General features: G+C 37.4%; 1 protein-coding gene across 1 annotated transcript in view; it reads left to right on the forward strand.

Moving 5' to 3' along the window:
- OXCT1 (3-oxoacid CoA-transferase 1) overlaps window positions 1–20,650 on the forward strand; it is a 146,215-nt gene that overhangs the window by 60,707 nt on the left and 64,858 nt on the right. Inside the window, exons 8-11 of the mRNA XM_030565871.1 lie at window positions 16,296–16,403; window positions 19,249–19,363; window positions 19,854–19,948; window positions 20,592–20,640. Of these exons, the coding sequence (XP_030421731.1) occupies window positions 16,296–16,403; window positions 19,249–19,363; window positions 19,854–19,948; window positions 20,592–20,640 (367 nt within the window). The remainder of the gene's footprint in view (window positions 1–16,295; window positions 16,404–19,248; window positions 19,364–19,853; window positions 19,949–20,591; window positions 20,641–20,650) is intronic.

Below are 20,650 nucleotides of genomic sequence, written 5' to 3' on the forward strand. Positions count from 1 at the left end.
AGTACTCAATTCTTTTTGTTTGTTTTGTGGCAGAATTGCTAAATATAGCTTCCAGAGTAAACAGCATTTCCATCTAAAACATCACAATACAAAAAAGGTAGTGTTCTTCTTATAAAAATGCATTAAATAAAAATCATTAAACCCTGCATAGTTTCTCCGGTTGCTTAGGAACAACAATCCACCTACGTCAGTGAGCTCTATTATCTCAGGTACAGTGAACCACATTGCACTGAGGGACAGAAACAAACTGATTGAAGTAAGTCATTTATATCATATTGTCTGTACCAAACCATGGCATTGCTTTTATTGTTAATAGTGAGAGATGAAAAAATTATTTTATGACCCAGTACTGCAAAAAGCTTATGCACAAATATAACTATTCTCACATGAGTAGACTCACTTCCTAGAATCAAAATTCCTGGCCCCTAGTGCCATGTTCCTAAAGCCTAAATTACCATGTAATGAATAAAGTAAATCTATCTACAGATTAAAACAATTGAACTTTAGAATCATAAATTTTTCAGAGCGACCTTATTTAACATGCTTCTAATCTGCAGTGGCAGGGTGGGGGGAAGTAGTGAAATTCAGGGTTTTTTGTTGTTTGGTATAATCAACCAGTCTCTCTTTAAAGGTAACCTTTAAATACAGGAGTCCAATTTAGCACTTCACAGCTGGGGCACTGAATGTTTTGATATGAAGTGTTAAAATTCATAGTGAATCAAATCCTTTCTGGCTATCTCTCAGTGAGACTCATTTGTGTGTGACGTGACAATGGAGTTCAAAGTTTTTGTTTTGTTTCTCCATATGTGTTTTGATTTTTTTTAATTGATTCCTTTTGAACCGAGTCTGAGCTTTCTGAGCATTAAGCTCCAGATGTTTAATTTTGGGATCCATATGCAGATTTAGTGAACACAGTCTTCTAAGGAAAAAGAGCCCTGAGAGTCCTATAGTGTACTTCCCAAGATCTAATATGGTTCTGAAAAAGTAGTTACACAGGAAAGTTCTGGGTGATCAATACACACTGGTCAAAACAATTCTGCAGTCCAAAATATGGCGTGCATAATGATGACGAGTCTATAATTATTAATTATTTATAAAGCTAATTTCAGTTGTTCTTGGGAATTGAACTGACATCTCATTTACACAATTGACTTTAAATCGTATATATTACCATAATCTACCAATGCTGTGCATGAGCCAAAAGACCTGGTGGTTTTTATAGGAAGACACTGAAAATGGGAAAGATTTTTGAAATATTTGTAATTCACCATTTCGTTGTTTGTGCGAACATGTACATATGAAGCGATGACCGTTACAAACAAGCAGGGCAGGGGGAGCAAGATGCAGTAGTCAGTAGTCCACCAGTCTCTGCATCATAAAACCACATATTACGAAGAACTATGGTCCAGGAAGAAATGTACAAGGTGCTTTCAGGGATCACTCATTCCTAGCGTTTCTTAACCTATTTTGGTTTAAATCAGCTCCCTTCTGTTAAAGTAATGAGGGGACAAAATAAATGATAACTTTTGTATTTTCCAGTGCAGTTTCCCAGTATAAATTGAGAAAGGTGCGGCATTCAGGGTTGAAATCCTACAGACCATTTGTCCATAGTATGGACTACTGCATTTGGGCATGAAACAAAACAAACAAAATCTCAGATGGGCAGAATATTAAGGTTTGAAAAGCAGCAGCCAAGTAACTATTTTATGAGACGTTGCATAGCATTTTAAAATATATAAGCACTTATCTCATTTACGTTTTAATCTTTCTGTCTCTCCACCTTCACTTAAAAATGTTTTGAAAACCTAATTACTGAGTGAGGAAAATGACAGTTTAGGAAGGAATAGAGGATTCGAATATTAAGGACATCTTGGCTTTGTATCATGGATTTCTGAAGTGAGACTATTTACTGCTGTTGTAGGAGACTGTAGAAACACAGTAATATTCCCAGGTGAAAGGAGGCCATTCACTTTCCTCTTTTTCTATCCACCCCACTGGATGGACATTTTGTACATTATTTTCAAATAAATACTATCTACCACTATATTTCCCAAGCCCACATTGAGTGTGTCTGTGAGAAATCTGCACCTTCCAAATGTGAAATTGTGCTTTTTTCAATCCTGGATATGTTTCTCTGAATCAAATATTGGGTTGCTTTGTTCACTTTCTATGATTAAATCACTGAGAGACATCCACTTTACAAGAAGTTGTTTAACAATTCATTGACCCAAGAACAATCAAGCCATATCCCAGTTTTTTGTTTTGTTTTTGTTTTTTAGCCGGGCTAACATACAATAGCTTAAATGTATTGGCTATCATTCCTTTATTTTATTTTATTGAAGAAATGAAAAGCAAAGACTAGAGGTAGGGGGTTTTTTTGTTTGCTTTGTTTTGGTTTTTTTAGTGGCATGTTACAAATGCTCTGTCTCTGACAAGTGTAATTTGCACACCTACATTTTCAATTTTTGTAGTATGTTTAGTACACACAGAATCTGGAAACAGCAACTGATCTTTTCAGACTTGGGTGCCTAATGCTAGACTCTCAAAGTGGCTGATTTTTCAGAGTTCCTGAGCACCAAGAGATCCAAATGAAATGACAAGCACAGCAGGTACTTAGGTGTTTAAGTGATTCATAGATTCATAGACTCTAGGACTGGAAGGGACCTTGAGAGATCATCGAGTCCAGGCCCCTGCCCTCATGGCAGGACCAAATACTGTCTAGACCATCCCTGATAGACATTTATCTAATCTACTCTTAACTATCTCTAGAGATGGAGATTCCACAACCTCCCTAGGCAATTTATTCCACTGTTTATCTACCCTGACAGTTAGAACTTTTTCCTAATGTCCAACCTAAATTTCCCTTGCTGCAGTTTAAGCCCATTGCTTCTTGTTCTATCATTAGAGGCCAAGGTGAACAAGTTTTCTCCCTCCTCCTGATGACACCCTTTTAGATACCTGAAAACTGCTATCATGTCCCCTCTCAGTCTTCTCTTTTCCAAACTAAATAAACCTAATTCTTTCAGCCTTCCTTTATAGGTCATGTTCTCAAGACCTTTAATCATTCTTGTTGCTTTCCAGTTTCTCCACATCTTTCTTGAAATGCGGGTGCCCAGAACAGGACACAATACTCCAGTTGAGGCCTAACCAGCGCAGAGTAGAGCGGAAGAATGACTTCTCGTGTCTTGTTTACAACACACCTGTTAATGCATCCAAGAATCACGTTTGCTTTTTTTGCAACAGTATCACACTGTTGACTCATAGACCCCTAGATCTCTTTCTGCCATACTCCTTCCTAGACAGTCTCTTCCCATTCTGTATGTGTGAAACTGATTGTTCCTTCCTTAGTACTCTAAACTTCATACTAAAATAATTGCAGGTACAAAATTATGCCCACAATAATTTACTCCAACAGAACTGATGGCATGAAAAAATGGAGGCCTGATTAGGATAGGCTGAAATTTTGGCCTTTTGTATTGTATTTGATGACTTTCTGTCAGTCCTAGCCCCTGCAAACTGAAGAAAGACATCAACTGGCCAGTAGTTCAACCTGCTACTTTCACATCTATTAAAATGAACCTGTTCACATTTCTCCCTTCTGCTTGGCTCTGTCATTTCCATTCACTGAGGTGTGCTAATGAGCAACCCACCAACTATAGAATACATGACAATTTTTTACTTTCTTCAATAACCTACTGTCTAGAAAAAACTTACCAGCTGAGACAAGTAGCAGACTCTTGACACTATAGGATTTGTAATAATTTTTTGCACTGAGGTGAGATGTACTCTGGAGAGAATCATACTGTGGCTAGCTAAAGATTGTTGAGAGCTGTGGAAAAAAAATCTGAAACCTTAGACAGACTGACCAAACTGGAGAGGAAAAGACTCCACAATAAACACCTTGAATATCAGCTGGTTTGTGGGGAGAGGTTTGTGTTTTGTGCCAGAAGTAGATTAGGCTGGGGTCTCTTGTACCCACATTCTTGCTGCTGGAGACATATTTAAATGAACAGCACTAGCACATGCCTATGAAAGGAGATACGCAGTGGTGTTGTAGCCAGGTCGCTCCCAGGATATTGGAAAGCCAAGGTGGGGGAGGTGGTTTATTGGGTCAACTTCTGTTGGTGAGAGAGATGCACTTTTGAGCTACACAGAGCTCTTCTTTGGGCCCTGAAGGTGGATTTGGGCCAACTGACTTCCATCTACTTTAGATGCATGCCAGCACACTGACAGTAAAGGGGAGACATATGACGTTAGCTGCTCTCCTTGTCTAGACTTTCCAGACTACAATAAAAGCAAAAGGTACTGAAAGAAACTAAAGATTTCTGTAGGAGCTACATTTCTTTTTTAGTAATTTAGACTGAAAGAGCAGTGACACCTGCAATATATTTATTGTATCATAATTTTTTTTTTAAAGGCAGTCTAGCAGATGTACTTAGCAGTACTAAATCCTGACAGCAAGAGCATGGTTTGCTTCAGCTGTTATTTCCCATAGAACTAAAATAGAGACAAAGTAGAAAAACTTTGTATGAGCAGAACATTAGAGTTCTTACTTGTTATATGACTTGTTGAATGTCGTGTTCTAAAGATATTTTTTCACATTTACTGCAGGCGAAAGGGATATAGAGTTTCTCTATTAGATTCAAGTAAACAAAACTTCCTTCTTTAAATAGAGAGATATTTTAAAGTCAGTTTCAGCGCTGGCTACTGTGTCTTTGTGCTGTGAGCTTATCACAACACCTGACTCCTGTCATTTTTCCCTATGGGTTGTTGTTGCTTTCCTCCTCCTCCTCTGACGACATGCAGGAAACAGAATTTTGATACATTATGAACTTTCCATTTTCTTAATATTTGCTAGTAATATTCCATTGTTACTATTTGATTCATCAGTTCAGTCATGAACCCTGAGAAACTGTTTCAGCCTTTCTTTCCCTCACTCCACCCCAATTTGTTTTTCTTTTAAGCTCCCACCTTGAAAAATAATTCCGGCTATCTTCTTTCTTACTGTGCATGTCAGTGGAAGAATGTTTGTTTTAATATAAAATATTACTTTTAAGAACGTAGTAAGACCATTCATTTGATCAATGATGTATCAGCTGTACGAGCTATTCAATTTCTGAAAAATGCAAATATTGATAGATTTTAAATAATACATCAACATATAAATGAAGAAGACGAGTGACTAACACACAGAAATCACCATACAACATTCATATGCATTCTGTCTCTTTCAGTAAAAGTTGGCAAATGCTTAATTTTTTTTTCTTCTGAAAGGTTTAAAATAAGTAACATTACAATTACCATGTCATATTCCAGAAGTTCATCATAGTTAGGTCACTAATTGGTTGTATTTCTTGAATCAGCTGGAGCTTTCCTTTGAGGGTTTCCAAAGCAGCCTAAGAGATTGAGGTTTTGTGAAAAATCTCAGCCTCTTCCTGTAGTGTTTCTAAACATTTGTTTAATGTCAAGAAATGAAGTCATCGACTTATAGGACTGGAAGGGACCTTGAGAGGTCATCTGGTCCAGTCCCCTGACCTCTTGTCAGGACTAAGTATTATCTAGGCCATCCCTGACAGGTGTTTGTCTAACACGCTCTTAAAAATCTCCAATGATGGAGATTTCACAGCGTCCCTAGACAATTTATTCCAGTTGCTTAACCAGCCTCACAGAAAATTTTTCCTAATGTCCAATCTAAACTGCCCTTGCTGCAATTTAAGCCCATTGCGTCTTGTCCTATCCTCAGAGGTTAAGGAGAACAATTTTTCTCCATACTTCTTGTAACAACCTTTGATGCACTTTAAAACTGTTTTTGTGGCCCTTCTCAGTCTTCTCTTCTCCAGACTTAACAAAACCAATTGTTTTCAATCTTCCCTCATAGGTCATGTTTTCTAGACCTTTAATCATTTTTGTTCCTCTTCTCTGGATGTTTTCCACTTTTTTTTATTTCTGAAATGTGACGCCTAGATCCAGACACAATACTCTAGTTGAGGCCTAATCAGCATGGACTAGAGCAGAAGAATGACTTCTCGTGTCTTGCTTTCAGCACTCCTGCTAATATATCCCAGGCACCCTGAGTATCAGGCATACGCTGTCCTTGATCTTTCTCTTGCTTCTAATGTATTTGTAGAATGATGCCTAAACTCTCATCTTTGGTTAAATCATGTCTCTTTTTAATGTATGGCCTGTGCAAAGGTGATAAAATTTCAATCCATTTTGATTTGTCTTTTCCATGATTTCAGTTAGGAGAAATGTTGCTTTCACTGAGCTAAAAGCTCATTTTTCCCAATATTTGTGATAATTTAAGTGCTTGATGCATTTTAATCATTAGCAGCTTTATTTATTTTACAGTCTAATCAGCTCAAAGTCCTCTGATTTTAGTATAGTTTGAAAATTAATAGTGGGGCAGAGTTCTTTTTTACAACATAGAACTTTATTTGCAAGTTAAAGGCTATTTCTCCAGTGGGATCTACGTTAATGAGCAACCGTATTTAGGAGTATAAGGAGTTGAAATATGTGGCTGTGTTCTGATAACTTAATCAGGAGATGTTCATAGCGTCACTTACTGTGGAGTCTATTTGCAGAGAAGATTAATGCTGCTTCTTTTTCCTTGGATTCTATTTCAACATTGGTTTTCTGTGTCTGGGTTTATTTTCAAAATAACTACTTGATGCAACCCAAAAAGTAATTTTTCAAACTTGTTTGCTCTATAATTAGCAAGAAATGGCCAATTCTATTCCAATTTCCAGTGACAGGATTAATGTCCAACTGAGTTTCCTAAGAAAAATGTCTCAAAATAATACATTTTCACAGTGTGTAGTTGAGTACATGTTTTAAATCATAACTGATTACACCCAGACTAGGTTCATCTGTGATTTGTATCCATAAAGCTTGGTTTTTGAAAGATTATAAAGTAATCATTCTTTTTTATTGCTAGAGTACAACTCCATATCACTTGAGGGTTTGTTGCTTATGGTCTATAAGTAGAATTGGTCTGTTACTGAATTTTGTAACAATCTCTCATTTATGGAACTGAAAGAAAATTTTGGAGTAGAAAAAACATAATTAAACCCAGACAAAAAAAGTAAGCTAAGCAAGAAACACAATAACTATCTTTTATCATTCTGTTTTCTGGCACATATTTGAACATACTTAGGACCCATTCCTATAGTCTTTACACAGGTAATTCAGTTGATTTAAAGGAGTAACTTATCTGTGCTAATCACTAATAGTGAAAATTTCTGATTTTTTGTTCATAATGTAGTTTTGCAAATGTAAGAAAAAACTTAAACTTCAGTTTATATATAATACATGTTATTTTATTATGTGGTTATAGGCAGAGCTGATAGCAGCACCTATGGTTTCTTGATTCTTGGGTTACTAATCTTTTCCATTATAAGACCACTTTTCAGTTGCTTATAATTTTGCCAAACTGTAATGGCTCAGACTGAAATATTCCATGCTTGGAGTAGGCCTCAGGCTGATTTTTTGTTTTACAAAACAGTTTTAGCAAAAACAGTTCAGCCGTTTCCAAGAATGAGTTTAGAATTTTGTCCACATTAAATTCATAGGACTATTTAATGCCTCCATACTTTGAATCAGGGACTTGAAATTTAGCAGTGAAGCTGGCTTGGTATCAGGGATGTGCCGCAATTTGGACAAGTAATAAAGTCCTGAAAATTACAGTTCCCACATGCTTGGTATAGAGCTGTCTGTAGCTGGCAGCAAAGTTATCCAGACATATGTCTGCACTGAACAGGCTGCATTCACGCAAAGGTCTTACTTACTGACTTGACTGCATGTGGGCCATTTGCACAAAGCAGCTGAGTATGTTCTGTCCTGTAGCTGCAGGGGCTAAACAAAACTTTCCCTGCAGTTGCTCCTCCTGGCTGCCAGGAGTTGCTTTGGCACCAGGCATGAAATGTGAAGGCAGGTAATTTGTCTCTGCTGTGCTCTCTGTGCTCTCCTGGGCTGGCACCCATACATCATGGAGAAGGAAGTAGTCTGACTGGAATGCACAGAAATAGTGGAGGGGAAACTGAGGCCTGTCTACACTTGAAGCGCTTTGCCAGGAATACCAGTATACTATACCATCAAAATGCTGCCAGTGTAGACAAAACTGTCCTGATAAAGTTGCACATTGTGCCGATATGTAAAAGCTCCTTGCATTCGTGAAACAAGCTAAAGCAATAAAAGAGCAGCTTTGTCAGGATAGCTGTGTCTACATTAGGGGTTTATGCTAACACAACTAAATCAGTCAGCCACCACTTTACTCCCCAGCCAATGTAGCTATACCAGCAGGAGTCTATAGTGTGGACTTGGTCTGAGGTAGCAGCTGGGGAGGAAGGGAGACAAAAAGACTGAAACAGGAGCTATGGAGTAGTGGCGGAGGAGGCTGGGACAGGGATAGCTTGAGGGAATAAGGGCAGAAGGGATTGGTCTTATCAGGGACAAATCAAGGGAAAGAGTTTTTAACCACTGGAGAATATTCCCGTGCAGAACCTAGAATTGAACCCTGAAGTCCTCAGTCTCAACATTCCTCTCATGGCTAGCTGTGAAACCCACTGACACCTTTGACAGGGTAACAAGCCTTGTGGATAGGGGGGAAGTGGTAGATGTGGTATATCTTGACTTCAGTAAGGGTTTTGATACTGCCTCGCATGTCCTTTTAAAAAACAAATTAAGGAAATACAACCTGGATGGAGCTACTATAAGGTGCAAAACTGGTTGCAAATCATTCCCAGAGAGTTATCAGTGGTTCACACTCATGTTGGTAGGGCATAACGAGTGAGTTCCCACAGGGATTGATTCTGGGTCTGGTTCTGTTCAATATCTTCATCAATGATTTAGATAATGGCATAGAGAGTCCATTTATAAAGCTTGCAGGAGATACCAAGCTGGGAGAGGTTGCAAGTGCAAACCGGATAAATGCTGTGAAGTAAATAGGATGAAGTTCAGTAAGGATAAATGCAAAGTACTCCACTTAGGAAGGACCAATCAGTTGCACACGTACAAAATGGAAAATGACTGCCTAGGAAGGAGTACTGTGGAAAAGGATCTGGGGGTCAGAGTGGATCACAAGCAAATAGGAGTCAACAGTGTAATGCTATTGCAAAAAAAGCAAACATCATTCTGGGAGGTATTAGCAGGAGTATTGTAAGCAAGACACAAGAAGTAATTCTTCCTCTCTACTCCATGCTGATTAGGCCTTACCTGGAGTATTGTGTCCAGTTCTGGGCGCCACATTTCAGGAAAGATGTGGACAAATTAGAGAAAGTCCAGAGAAGAGCAACAAAAACGATTAAAGGTCTAGAAAACATGACCTATGAGGGAAGATTGAAAAAATCGGGTTTGTTTAGTCTGGAGAAAAGAAGACTGAGAGGGGACATAACAGTTTTCAAACATATAAAATGTTGTTACAAAGAAGAGGGAGAAAAATTGTTCTCCTTAACCTCTGAGTATAGGACAAGAAGCAATGTGCTTAAATTGCAGCAAGGGCAGTTTAGGTTGGACATTAGGAACAACTTCCTAACTGTCAAGAGTGGTTTAGCACTGGAATAAATTGCCTAGGGAGGTTGTGGAATCTCCATCATTGAGGATTTTTAGGAGCAGGTTGGACAAAACCTGTCAGGGATGGTCTAGACAATACTTAGTCCTGCCTTGAGTGCAGGGGACTGGACTAGGTGACCTCTCGAGGATCCTTGCAGTTCTATGATTCTGTGATCATATCTCTTCACTTTTCCCACTCAGTGGCTCATCCATGTAGACAATAACAACATATCACTGCAACCTGTTACTCAGGTCTAGTGGTAAAGGGCTGTGCTATAGATCTAAAGCTCACAGTCTTTCTGCTGATGAGCCATATGGTGATCAATATGGTATCATATGACATGACACGTCATATTGTTCTATTGGCTTTTTTAAAAATTCAGGATACTGCATCCAAAAAATGACATTAAGAGAAGATTAGAAGTCACAAAGTTGGAACACCCAAGTAGAATGAGTCAGGGTTCTTGTGGAACAAAACCGTATGTAGTCATATGATTAAAGACTATATCATAATGTATCATAGTGTTATACGGGGACCTTAATTCTGGCATTTCCAACTTCTGAGTGTTTGACTTTGCAACCTTAATAGTCTTTTAATGTTTAGTTATTGTTTTGTTTTGTATACATTGAAACCTACTTTAAATAATCACCCAAAGAGCCAACCAAAATCTGTAGCTATATGAAGTTTGAAGCTTCATCAGAAGCTAATGAAGTTGGAACAGAATTATATGAATTACATTTGTCTGTATTCTGTGGTGGTCTCTTAAGATCGAAAGTTGGCTAATAAAGGTGAACATGTATCTGTTTCACTGCACTTTTCACATACACATATTCACATAGCAACAGTTTTATTTCTTATGGAGTTAAGGTATGCGCCAACTAGCATGTGATGCTGAGCCAAATATTTAAGTGATGATTACTCAATAGTTGATTGCTTTTTTGGTGTTTGTTTATTTTTAAACACCCTTCTCATTCCGGCCAGCCATGGACCGACTGACTGTCACTGGCTTGAATGGGAGTTTGGCAGGAGTCAGAATTAAATGCTTTACAATTCAGGATTTTTTTTAGAATGTTACTACTAGTCCTGTCTTCTCGTAGAGCAAGTTGAAGAAATTCTTTAATGAGACTGTCTCTCTACATTCTAAAGTTTTTATTTTATTCTTTATGCTACTGTTGGGTTTTGGGGGTTTTTTTACATCTGGCCAAGTGTAACATCTTATGCTACTTAGGCCCCTCATGGTCTCTTTGTATCTTTTCTGTGATTAATTGAAAGATTTCAGGGTAGTCTTTAAACAAACCAAAACCACAATTTAGAGTAAAAAGTGGATTTAATAAGACAAGTATTTTAAAAATGCCTGGGTTGCTTTTGTGTTAAGCATTTAAAAAACAAACAAAAAAACAAACCAACAACCTGCTCTGGTTTCTGCTGCAAATGAGTGTGTTTATGGGTGTTGTTTTTTTGAACTCCAACTTTTGAAAAGGCTTTACACATCTTGAACCCACTAATTAGACAGCAAGATTAGGATACAGTGGGCATACTCAGTTTTGAAGGCTGTTTTTTATAAAATGACTTGGCGTGAGTGGATGTTGCTTGTAAAATTGGGTTGCCAATTTACAATGAAATATCTTATTCAGTGTCTTACAAACTTCAGCAGTGTCAGGACTACACATCCCAGTGTTCCCTTCAGCTATAGTGTATCTCCATCACTGGAGGCCTGCAGAAATTCTGGGGTTGCTGTGGCTACGCTTTCAGGGGAAGAACTGAAATTCCCTTGTTAAAAACTGAAATAAAGTAACAAAAATACAACTGAACATGTCGAAGAAAATGATACTCTGGCTTTAGTTATTGTTGTGATTTGTCCCACAATCATTGCTGAGTCACTTCAGGAAACAGACTTTATAACCTTGGGCACACATGCAGTTAAACAGAATTTAGGATTTTGCCATTAGTTGTGAACAATGGGTAATCTTGCTGCTTTAGTGATTAACTCAAAAAATGGTGGGATTTAAAAATGTTAATCATGATTAATCACACTGTTAAACCATAGAATACCAATTGAAATTTATTAACTATTTTTGGACTTTTTTTACATTTTCAAATATATTAATTTAATATATGATTTGGTGATGTGCTGGGTCATCCTCCAAGACTGCTATAATATGAAATACATGGGAGAATGTGGGTAAAACAGAGCAGAAGACATACTATTCTCCCTCAAGGAGTTCAGTCAAAATTTAATTAACACGTTATTATTTTAACGAGCGTCGTCAGCTTGGAAGCATGTCCTCTGGAGTGGTGGCCAAAGCATGAAGGGGCATAAAAATGTTTAGCATATCTGGCATGTAAATGCCTTGCAATGCTGGCTATAAAAGTGCCATGCGAACACCTGTTCTCACTTTCAGGTGACATTGTAAATAAGAAGCTGGCAGCATTATCTCCTGTAAATATAAACAAACTTGTTTATCTGAGCAATTGGCTGAACAAGAAGTGGGACTGAGTGGACTTGTTGGCTCTAAAGTTTTACATTGTTTTATTTTTGTATCCTGTTATATTTTGTACATAATTCTACATTTGTAAGTTCAACTTCCATGATAGAGATTGCATTACTGTACTTGTATGAGGTGAATTGAAAAATACTTTTTTTTTTGTTTTTTACAGACAAATAATTGCAATAAAAAATACAGTGACCACTATACACTTTGTATTCTGTGTGGTAATTGAAATCAACATATGTAAAAATTTAGAAAACATCCAAAAATATCTAAATAAATGGTATTCTATTATTATTTCAGTGCAATTAATCACAATTAATCGTGATTGTTTTAATCGCTTGACAGCCCTATTATTAATTTTTTTCAAATACAACAAATATAACGAAATACCAGATTCATCATAACACACAAAGTAAATGGACACAACATATCTATCTTTAGGGTCAATGTGAATCATAGGCCTCTAAAAAGGCAGCCCAAATTGTTTTGAACTTTTTGGGCACTTCCTTTCTGTGAATGTGCCAGTCATTTATTATTGGCATGGTCAGCCATAACACTGAGCCTCGAATCAATATTTGGTGGGCATCACCTTTTCCATTTTTGCAGGATTATTTTTTTAAAGACCAAAGTTGCACATGGGAACTCCGCCTCTTTGTTACCAGGTAATCTCTAGGTATCAGGAATATATATCCAAAAATTAAACTTACATGGGAGGACTCCAAGTTAGTATCCAATACAAAATTGGTCCCTTGACCCATGTCATACCAGGAATTGTTGATACAGGAACAGTCATAAATTGTATGAGATAATGTAGCACCAAGGGAGTTAATTTCCAACAGTGGTCAGCATGTATTAGGCCCATTAGTGTTAGCCTGTGCGGAGACAAGTATATTTGAAAAAAAAAAAGTCTTTTGATAAATAAGCCATAGCCTCACGTCTATAGTACTTTTTTTAACATAAGATACAATTATACTCCATTGGGTCGGAGATAGCTGTGTATCCAAATCTCTGTTTCAAGCAACTTTAAATTTATCAATCTTTGGCAGAGTTTTTTGGCCTAGCAAATCATAAAAGGATACCATCTGGTTGAGTAAATGCCAGAAATGTCCTCCAAAATAATAATTTTTTTGAGGTTCTGGAGCTTCCAATATACTCAGTCCAAATATATTAGTGAGTAAATGCTTTAACTGGAGATACATTCATGCTTTGGAGAAGGGCAAGACAAATTGTTGCTGAAGATCTACAGATGGTTTAAATTTGTGATTGTTAGTTAGCTGTGACACAGTCATCATTCCTCTGTCCACTAAACCCTCCACATCATGGTTTTGCCACTGAGTTTAAGGATGGGATTGCTCCATAGGACTGCCTGTGCCTGGAAGAATCAATGGAAGCAGAACTTTCTAGCCAAGTTTTAACCAAGCTTATCTCACAGCTTTTATTGTGGGCACTCTGGCGCCATCAAATCTATAATAATTTGATCCTACAGTGCCTGAAAGGGAGACAGATTATTCCAATTCTTGTTCAATCTGAACCCAAGCAGTGGTCTGTGTGGTCATATCTAACAGGCACAAAGATGCCTGTTTAACAGAAAGGAGATAATATAATGTCCCAATTTTAGGGTCTTTAAACCACAAATTGAAGGCTTCCTAAAATGGATCAAGCCCATCTGCCATCTTCAGGATTGGAGTTACTCCTCAGATTTTACTGTATAGCTAAGATTGATAACCTCTTAGCTTCCTGTGATTTCTAATATCTGATGAAGTAAAGCCTTAAAATAAACTGTAGTATCATCTTAGCCTGCTCTGAGTGGTTAGATGGCATGATGGTTGAAAAACTGGCAGCTAGTCTACATTTGTGCTGTCATTGCTTGCACTAATGGGAAGTTTTAAGAAAATGGCTAATGTAGATATTTGAGGGCTAGACTCACAAAGAAACACAAGCATGGGCATGAATCTATGGATGAATCAATTTGAAGAAATGGCGTCTTTGATCTTAAGTTCTTCAGGGCAAATATGTGCATTTTATTGTCTACCAGCGACATATTTATGGCAATACATACATAAAATAAATGATGTTTGATGATGCTTGTGCTGCATCAAAAGAAATATGGGATAAAAATAAATGCCAAATAATAAGGGGGATGGTGGGGGAAGGAAAGAGAGAACAATAGATGGTATATCTAGAGAAATCACTTTATTTTCAGTCTTCTGAGGAAGAAGAATACAATGGATCACATTCTCTGTTAGCATAACTCCATTGAAGTCAAGAGAGTTATGCCAACAAAAAAATTTGGTTCAATAATTCTAACCTTTAATAAGAGGAAATAAAAGCAGCCCTTTTATAATAGAGTTTGAATCAATATCGATTAATATTTCTTGGGCCTGCTTTTTCACCTAGTAAGTAAAGACAAATACTAGTTAGAAAAAATGGGACTTAGATTCTAGATGATAGCAGACGATCTGTTTTATGTATAGTTACATTGAACTCTGTGCAATTCTCTTCTGCTTTTCCTCCTTTTTGATTTTGTTCCAGGATTCTTACAGTAGCTGCTGTTCTGACAGAGAATCTTCATCTGTGTTCTTCAGGATTTTTCCACCTTATCCTATTTTTGATCGCAGAGGTATTCTGCCATCTCATAATATAGATGACAATGTGACCAATCATTTAGCAAAATAATGCATGGATTCTGTTGCACCATTTTGTTCCTGATAAAATCTTTTTATTTTTCAAACAGTAAATTGACTTGCCCCCACCCTACCTTATAGAACTTTTCTTCCTCTGCTCTTATCATTGCTCCCTCTAAATGTCTTGCACTGGTCACTTCACACAGTTTTGCTACTGTTTGTGCCAGAACCTTTTTCCCCTAGAGCTCTTGCTATATAAACAGTCTTATGTTTTCCTGTCTCATCAGGCCTTTGAAAAGAATTAAAGATCATCTGAAAACATACCTTCCTTCCCTTGTCTATACCTTTTTATTTTCTCTTTCCCTTTGCTATTTTTTATTATTAGCTTGTTTAGCCTTTTATTGGCAGACTATAAGGAATATTAGGGTAAAGGTTGTATGGCAGATGCCATATGAAATTTATTATTGATGAGATTTTACAGAGACAACAGATACAGCACTTGGATTTGTTTTCATCTGAGAACTATGCATGTTAACCTGGATTTAAAGTACTTTAATGTTTCTTCATTTGCGATGACAGTGCTCTGAGATTTATTCATCATAGAGATTGGGTAAATGATGTAACTCCCTTGATATATCCTGTTGCATAAGCCTTTATTGTTTAGGAATCCTTAGGCTTATTTTAGATATCTTCATATTGAGCTTAATGTTGCTATTGTAATGTGTTCTCGGGAAACTAGCTCTGATATGATTTCATTTCCTTTTGAATACAGAATATCTAGTATCACGAACATTGCATTACTTGACATTATAACGTTGTGCCTGTATACATGCATTGAAAACACTATGCAAATGTAACTGACTGAGAACACTGAATATAATGAATGTGAGATAATCTCTCCCTGAAATTCTATGAATAATTGTAGTGACAATTAGATTACTTAAGAATTCCATTCAAAGTATGAAAATGTGCTCCAGAGAGGCCATGTTTAAAGTACATGGAGTAGACAGATATAAATTTTGTGCCAAAGGTACATTTGATCAATTCAACTACTTTCTTAGAACTTGAAATTTAACTTTTCTTTAACTACAGCATGTAATAGTAAATATTCAGACTTGTTTTGTACAGCCATGCATTCTAGTGACTTCCTACAGAACAGCACATCTTGAAGTACTTTCAAAGTGGTCTGAACCTGATCTTCAGATTTATATACCTAAAATTGTACATTTTCATTTTATACCCTTTTTGCTATCAAAATTTTCTTTTTCTCCATTTTGTGCTTATTATTTTGTATGTGCAAAGAATTCTCATGTGGGTGTGCAGGAGATATTTGTATGTGCAAACTGGGCAGCTAGAAATATAATTATTCAGAAATGCATGTGGAAATTTCCTTTACACAAAAATGTTGGAGTTCCCTCTGTGTGTAAGAGGTAGGCATGCAATTTTAGACACACTTATTTTGAGGTCATTCCACTATTTTGGCCCACTCTCTGCCTCTTCTTGGGTAGATTTGAGCTGCTCTACTTTTAGCAATGAAACTTCCAGATACTCAATCTCTCATAAATCTTTCATGTCTTGAGAGAATATACTGGTTCAATAAAGTATATTCACTCTTCCTTTTCTTCTCTGCAGGTAGAAGAAATTGTTGATATAGGATCATTTGCCCCGGAAGATATTCACATTCCAAAGATCTATGTCCATCGTCTCATAAAGGGAGAGAAATATGAAAAGAGAATTGAAGTAAGTAGTTCGTCTTCTTAGCCGCTATGTGTGTTGACCCAGAGTAAATTTTATAAATTGCAGAATTTCTGCTCGACCATAAACTGTAGCCATGATAAAATATTATGAGATGGATTCTATACTGTGTCAAGTTCCAGCTTCTGCAGGAGATGGGGGTGGAGGAGGGAATGGTTATAAATCCCCAGTTGTCAAGCTTCAATAACGGGTTCCAATCACAGCATAAGTTAGAGGAGCCCCTGGGCTTGCCTAATTTAGGGTAGCTGGTTATGGTCCCTAAGGAACCTTATACCAGCTTAAAATCTGAGTCGTGGCTCTCCACCCTACCCCTTCTATATCATGACCCCGCCTCATCCCAACATGCCACCTTGACTGGCAGCATGGACAGTAGTTGGCATAGGAGCCAGCTCCTCCAGCTTTACTGCAGGTGAGAGTTAACTCCCACTGAGAGGTTTGGCAGCTAGAGCCAGTTCCAGTCCCTTAGTGCTATGCAGGTGGTACAGACTGGCCCTATATTCATATTTATGTGGCAGAGTATCCTGGAGGTGTGTGTGTTTTCGTTTTTAACAGAAACTGTTACTTAATTGCATTCCTCTACAGAACTGGAAGGCCTTTAATTGTCAGTATCTGTTTACAAAATTAATGAACATGTTGGTAGCATTTTAGCTGACCACGAAGAAAGCAGCTATTTCATTGCTACACTTAGAACCAAGCTGGAGGAAATTGTCCCTGCTTTGGTTCTGTGATGTCCCTCCCAGGAGCAATGTCTCTGGGTTCAACTATGTGGCATGACAGCTCTCTGGAAGAACACTTAGAAATGTCATGGGCCAGCAACCTTGCTATATGTTTTGACACACCTGTAATATTTCTTTGCAGTCAGAAATAACATTTTTGGCTATATTTGTTGGTTATTTTGGTGGGAGTGGGAAATATGAAGGGAAAAAAGCCTACGTTGATTTCTTGTTAGTAGACTATTGTTCTCCTGAGACTGTTTTGCTATAAATCAAATTTCTGTGACCACCATAAAATCACAAAGGCCTGGAAGGCCATAAGGCCCTTTACTTGAGTAAATTCTCCCTGGGGTAAACCTCCTTGTGCACCTCAAGCAGAATGATAAATCACAGCTTGCTTTGCCACCAGTTTATTCTGCACAAACGTGGTCTGTCACTAGCTATCTGATTGGAGTCAGATGTGTCAAAGCTCTTAGTCTATGGACACTTTGTATTAGACAGCAGTTAATACCCCGTTCCCTCCTTTTAAGACAAGGTCTATTACATCCACTCACAAGCGTTTGTCTTTCTCTAAATGGATTGATTTTACTTTGATTAAAATGCTGTTGTCATTGCAGTTTGGCTTCAGGGGCTTGCCCCTTCTTTCCAGTATAGCACCTACATACAAATACTGCTTGGCTTTCTTCGCTGATTTGCCCGCTTCAGTGGGGTTCCTCCTAGGACCAGGAGTTTAAGCCAGAACTTTAACAACAAAACCTCATGTCATACCACTTACCTCATTTTTTTTATCACCTTTTAAAAAGTTTTTATATGATATACAGTAGAGTCGCAGCAGGGATAAATTTGGTCCATTGAGTTTTATAATCCTAGCAGTGATGCATCTCATCAAATAGAAATATAGCAATGAAATTGCAAAGTTATTAATTTACTGTCTTACACAGAGCCTATAAAATAAAATTTGAGGCATGGCACTCCACCCTACCCCTTCTATATCATGGTCCCTCCTCGTCCCAACATGCCACCTTGACTGGCAGTGTGGACAGTGGTTGGTGTAGGAGCTGGCTCTGCCAGCCTTACTTACTACATTTTGACCATAAATTGGATCAGGCATATTACTCCAGTGGAGCATCTGGAAAGGATTCCCATATAAACCAGATTTAGAGTGCTGGGAAAAGGAAAGTATGTTGTTATTCTAATCATGTTACAGAAATGACAGTCATACTCCTATACCATTTTTGTTGGTGGGGGGGAGCAGGAGGAAGAGAGGAATAAATAGAAGCTAGGTTGTCATACATTTACTGTCTTTAGATCTTTGCTTCTGCCTAATTGGATTCAGACCTGACCCCTCTAGCGGGAATGCCCTTGGTGCACCATGCATTCCTTTTTCCAGGGAAGAATCCTTCAACAAAAGGCAGGAGCCAATCTGTGAAAACTTTCATTTTCTGCATTAAGTGAAATAATGAGTTTGGGATTCAAAGACAGCAATGAAATGCTCCACATTGTAGGGGAAGCAGCCATGGGTTAAAAAGAAAGCTTCTTTAAAATGAAATTAAATTACAGTACATTCAAAATAAATGTTTTAATTTAAACATGGATTTTATTTAACAACTATGTTCCCACTAAAGGCCTCTGTTCCATCAGAGAAAATCCCTTCTGCCCACACAAACCTACTGTCTTGAAATATGGAAAAAGGTAAAAGAAAAAATTGCAGAAAATATGTTTTTGACAGACACTTTCTCAAAAGAATAGTGCTGTTCTTGACAGCAAACCATCCCTTGTGGAAAGAGGTTTATAGAATTTAAAGCCATTATAACTTTTATAGAATAGTAAAGCCAAGCTATCAAATTCCATTGCAGAGATAATATTGTCTAATAAGTTCTGTAGGCTATTGAAAAAATGCATATAGAAAGGATTTCATTCGTTGTTAAATTCATTTTTTTTGTTTGTTGTTTGGTTTTTTTGCAGTACTTCCTTTAGACCCCAACTGGTTTCATCCCTATAATATTCTAAAAGACTTTTGTATAAAGTCTCACTGAGCCCATGAGCCTGACTTTCATGTCTGGCAGAACAGGAATCTTAACACCACAGTTTGTTTTTGACAATGTCTTACTTTGTAGCGATTATCCATCCGAAAGCCTGAAGACTCAAAAGCCAAACAAAAGAAGGAAGGAGACAGTGTGCGAGAGAGGATCATCAGACGAGCAGCTTTAGAGTTTGAAGACGGCATGTACGGTATCCTCCAACTATATTGTAGGTTAAAGAAATGGGATTTACTGTGATAAAACAGAAGTCGCAGCTGTTACTCCTGGCACAAGTTTGTTACCATCTTCACTGTCCACTACAGCACCTATGGTTCTGTCATTATATTAACATCCTATTGAAATAGACGGAATGTTAAGGCATGGAGTAGGAGATGTTCTACCTGGGTATGACTGGAATGTTCATTGGCAGTCAAGTGATTAATTGATACTTCTTGAAAATTGTAAGCACCATCTGTATTAAATGAAGCTTGCTTGGACAGTTATATTAATGGGTTAGCATCTGGAAGGCAACTGAGCAGTCCAAATAACAAAATAATTCAGCATAACTTTTGAGGCATATATATGAAAAGCTGAACAGTTTGTAGAAAAAGGGGGGTCTGATCACAGCACAAATATAATTTTGTTAATTTACTCATTTATGGTAATTATATTCTAGTTGTACCTTAACCAATTTGCTTCAGCTAATCTGGGTATAGGAATTCCACTGTTGGCCAGCAACTTCATCAGTCCAGACATTTCAGTTCACCTGCAGAGTGAAAATGGAGTCCTGGGCTTGGTAAGTAGTCAGTGAAGGCTTATATAATGCACTTAAATTGATTTGTTGTTTTTTGCACAAGCTGTTTATACTTTGAGCTCAAAGAGCTGCCAAGTTGCAAGGGGCTGAGCATTCTTGCTTAAGCCCAGGAAGGTATTTAAAGCATATACTTACTTGAGAGATATGTCAGTAGTCTCATTGGAGTTATGGGACTGATTACAGGCTTAAAGCTAAGCATGTACCTTTGTAAAGGGCTTTGCTGGATTGGTGCCAGAATGCTCAGCACCTTGCAGGATCAAGCTCTATAAGAGGTTTTTAGTTGTGACATCAGACATAATTTTAAACTAACATACTATGTATGCATATTTTACTAGTGATGTTTTGCTAAATTGAACCTGGATGCCTGTGATTTTAAGAAATTCTGTAGCTTCAAGGAAAACTATATACATTTAATAATAGCCTTCAGCAATGTCGTTACCATACATTGTTTGTTCATGGACTAGTGTACGTTTCAGTGCACATGCTAAATAAAAGTGGTGTACGACACAGAAAAATCCAAATGTATGATGTATTTATTCTGAGTCACAAACATTAGAATTAATAAAGGAAAATATTGTATTATTCTGGATCGTCAATAAATATTGAGACTGTGTTTTGTTATCAGGGTCCTTATCCACTTGAAAATGAGGTAGATCCAGACCTGATTAATGCAGGTAAAATCAT

Source organism: Gopherus evgoodei, chromosome 6, assembly GCF_007399415.2.
Source record: "Gopherus evgoodei ecotype Sinaloan lineage chromosome 6, rGopEvg1_v1.p, whole genome shotgun sequence".
In the NCBI taxonomy this organism is placed as follows: Eukaryota; Metazoa; Chordata; order Testudines; family Testudinidae; genus Gopherus; species Gopherus evgoodei.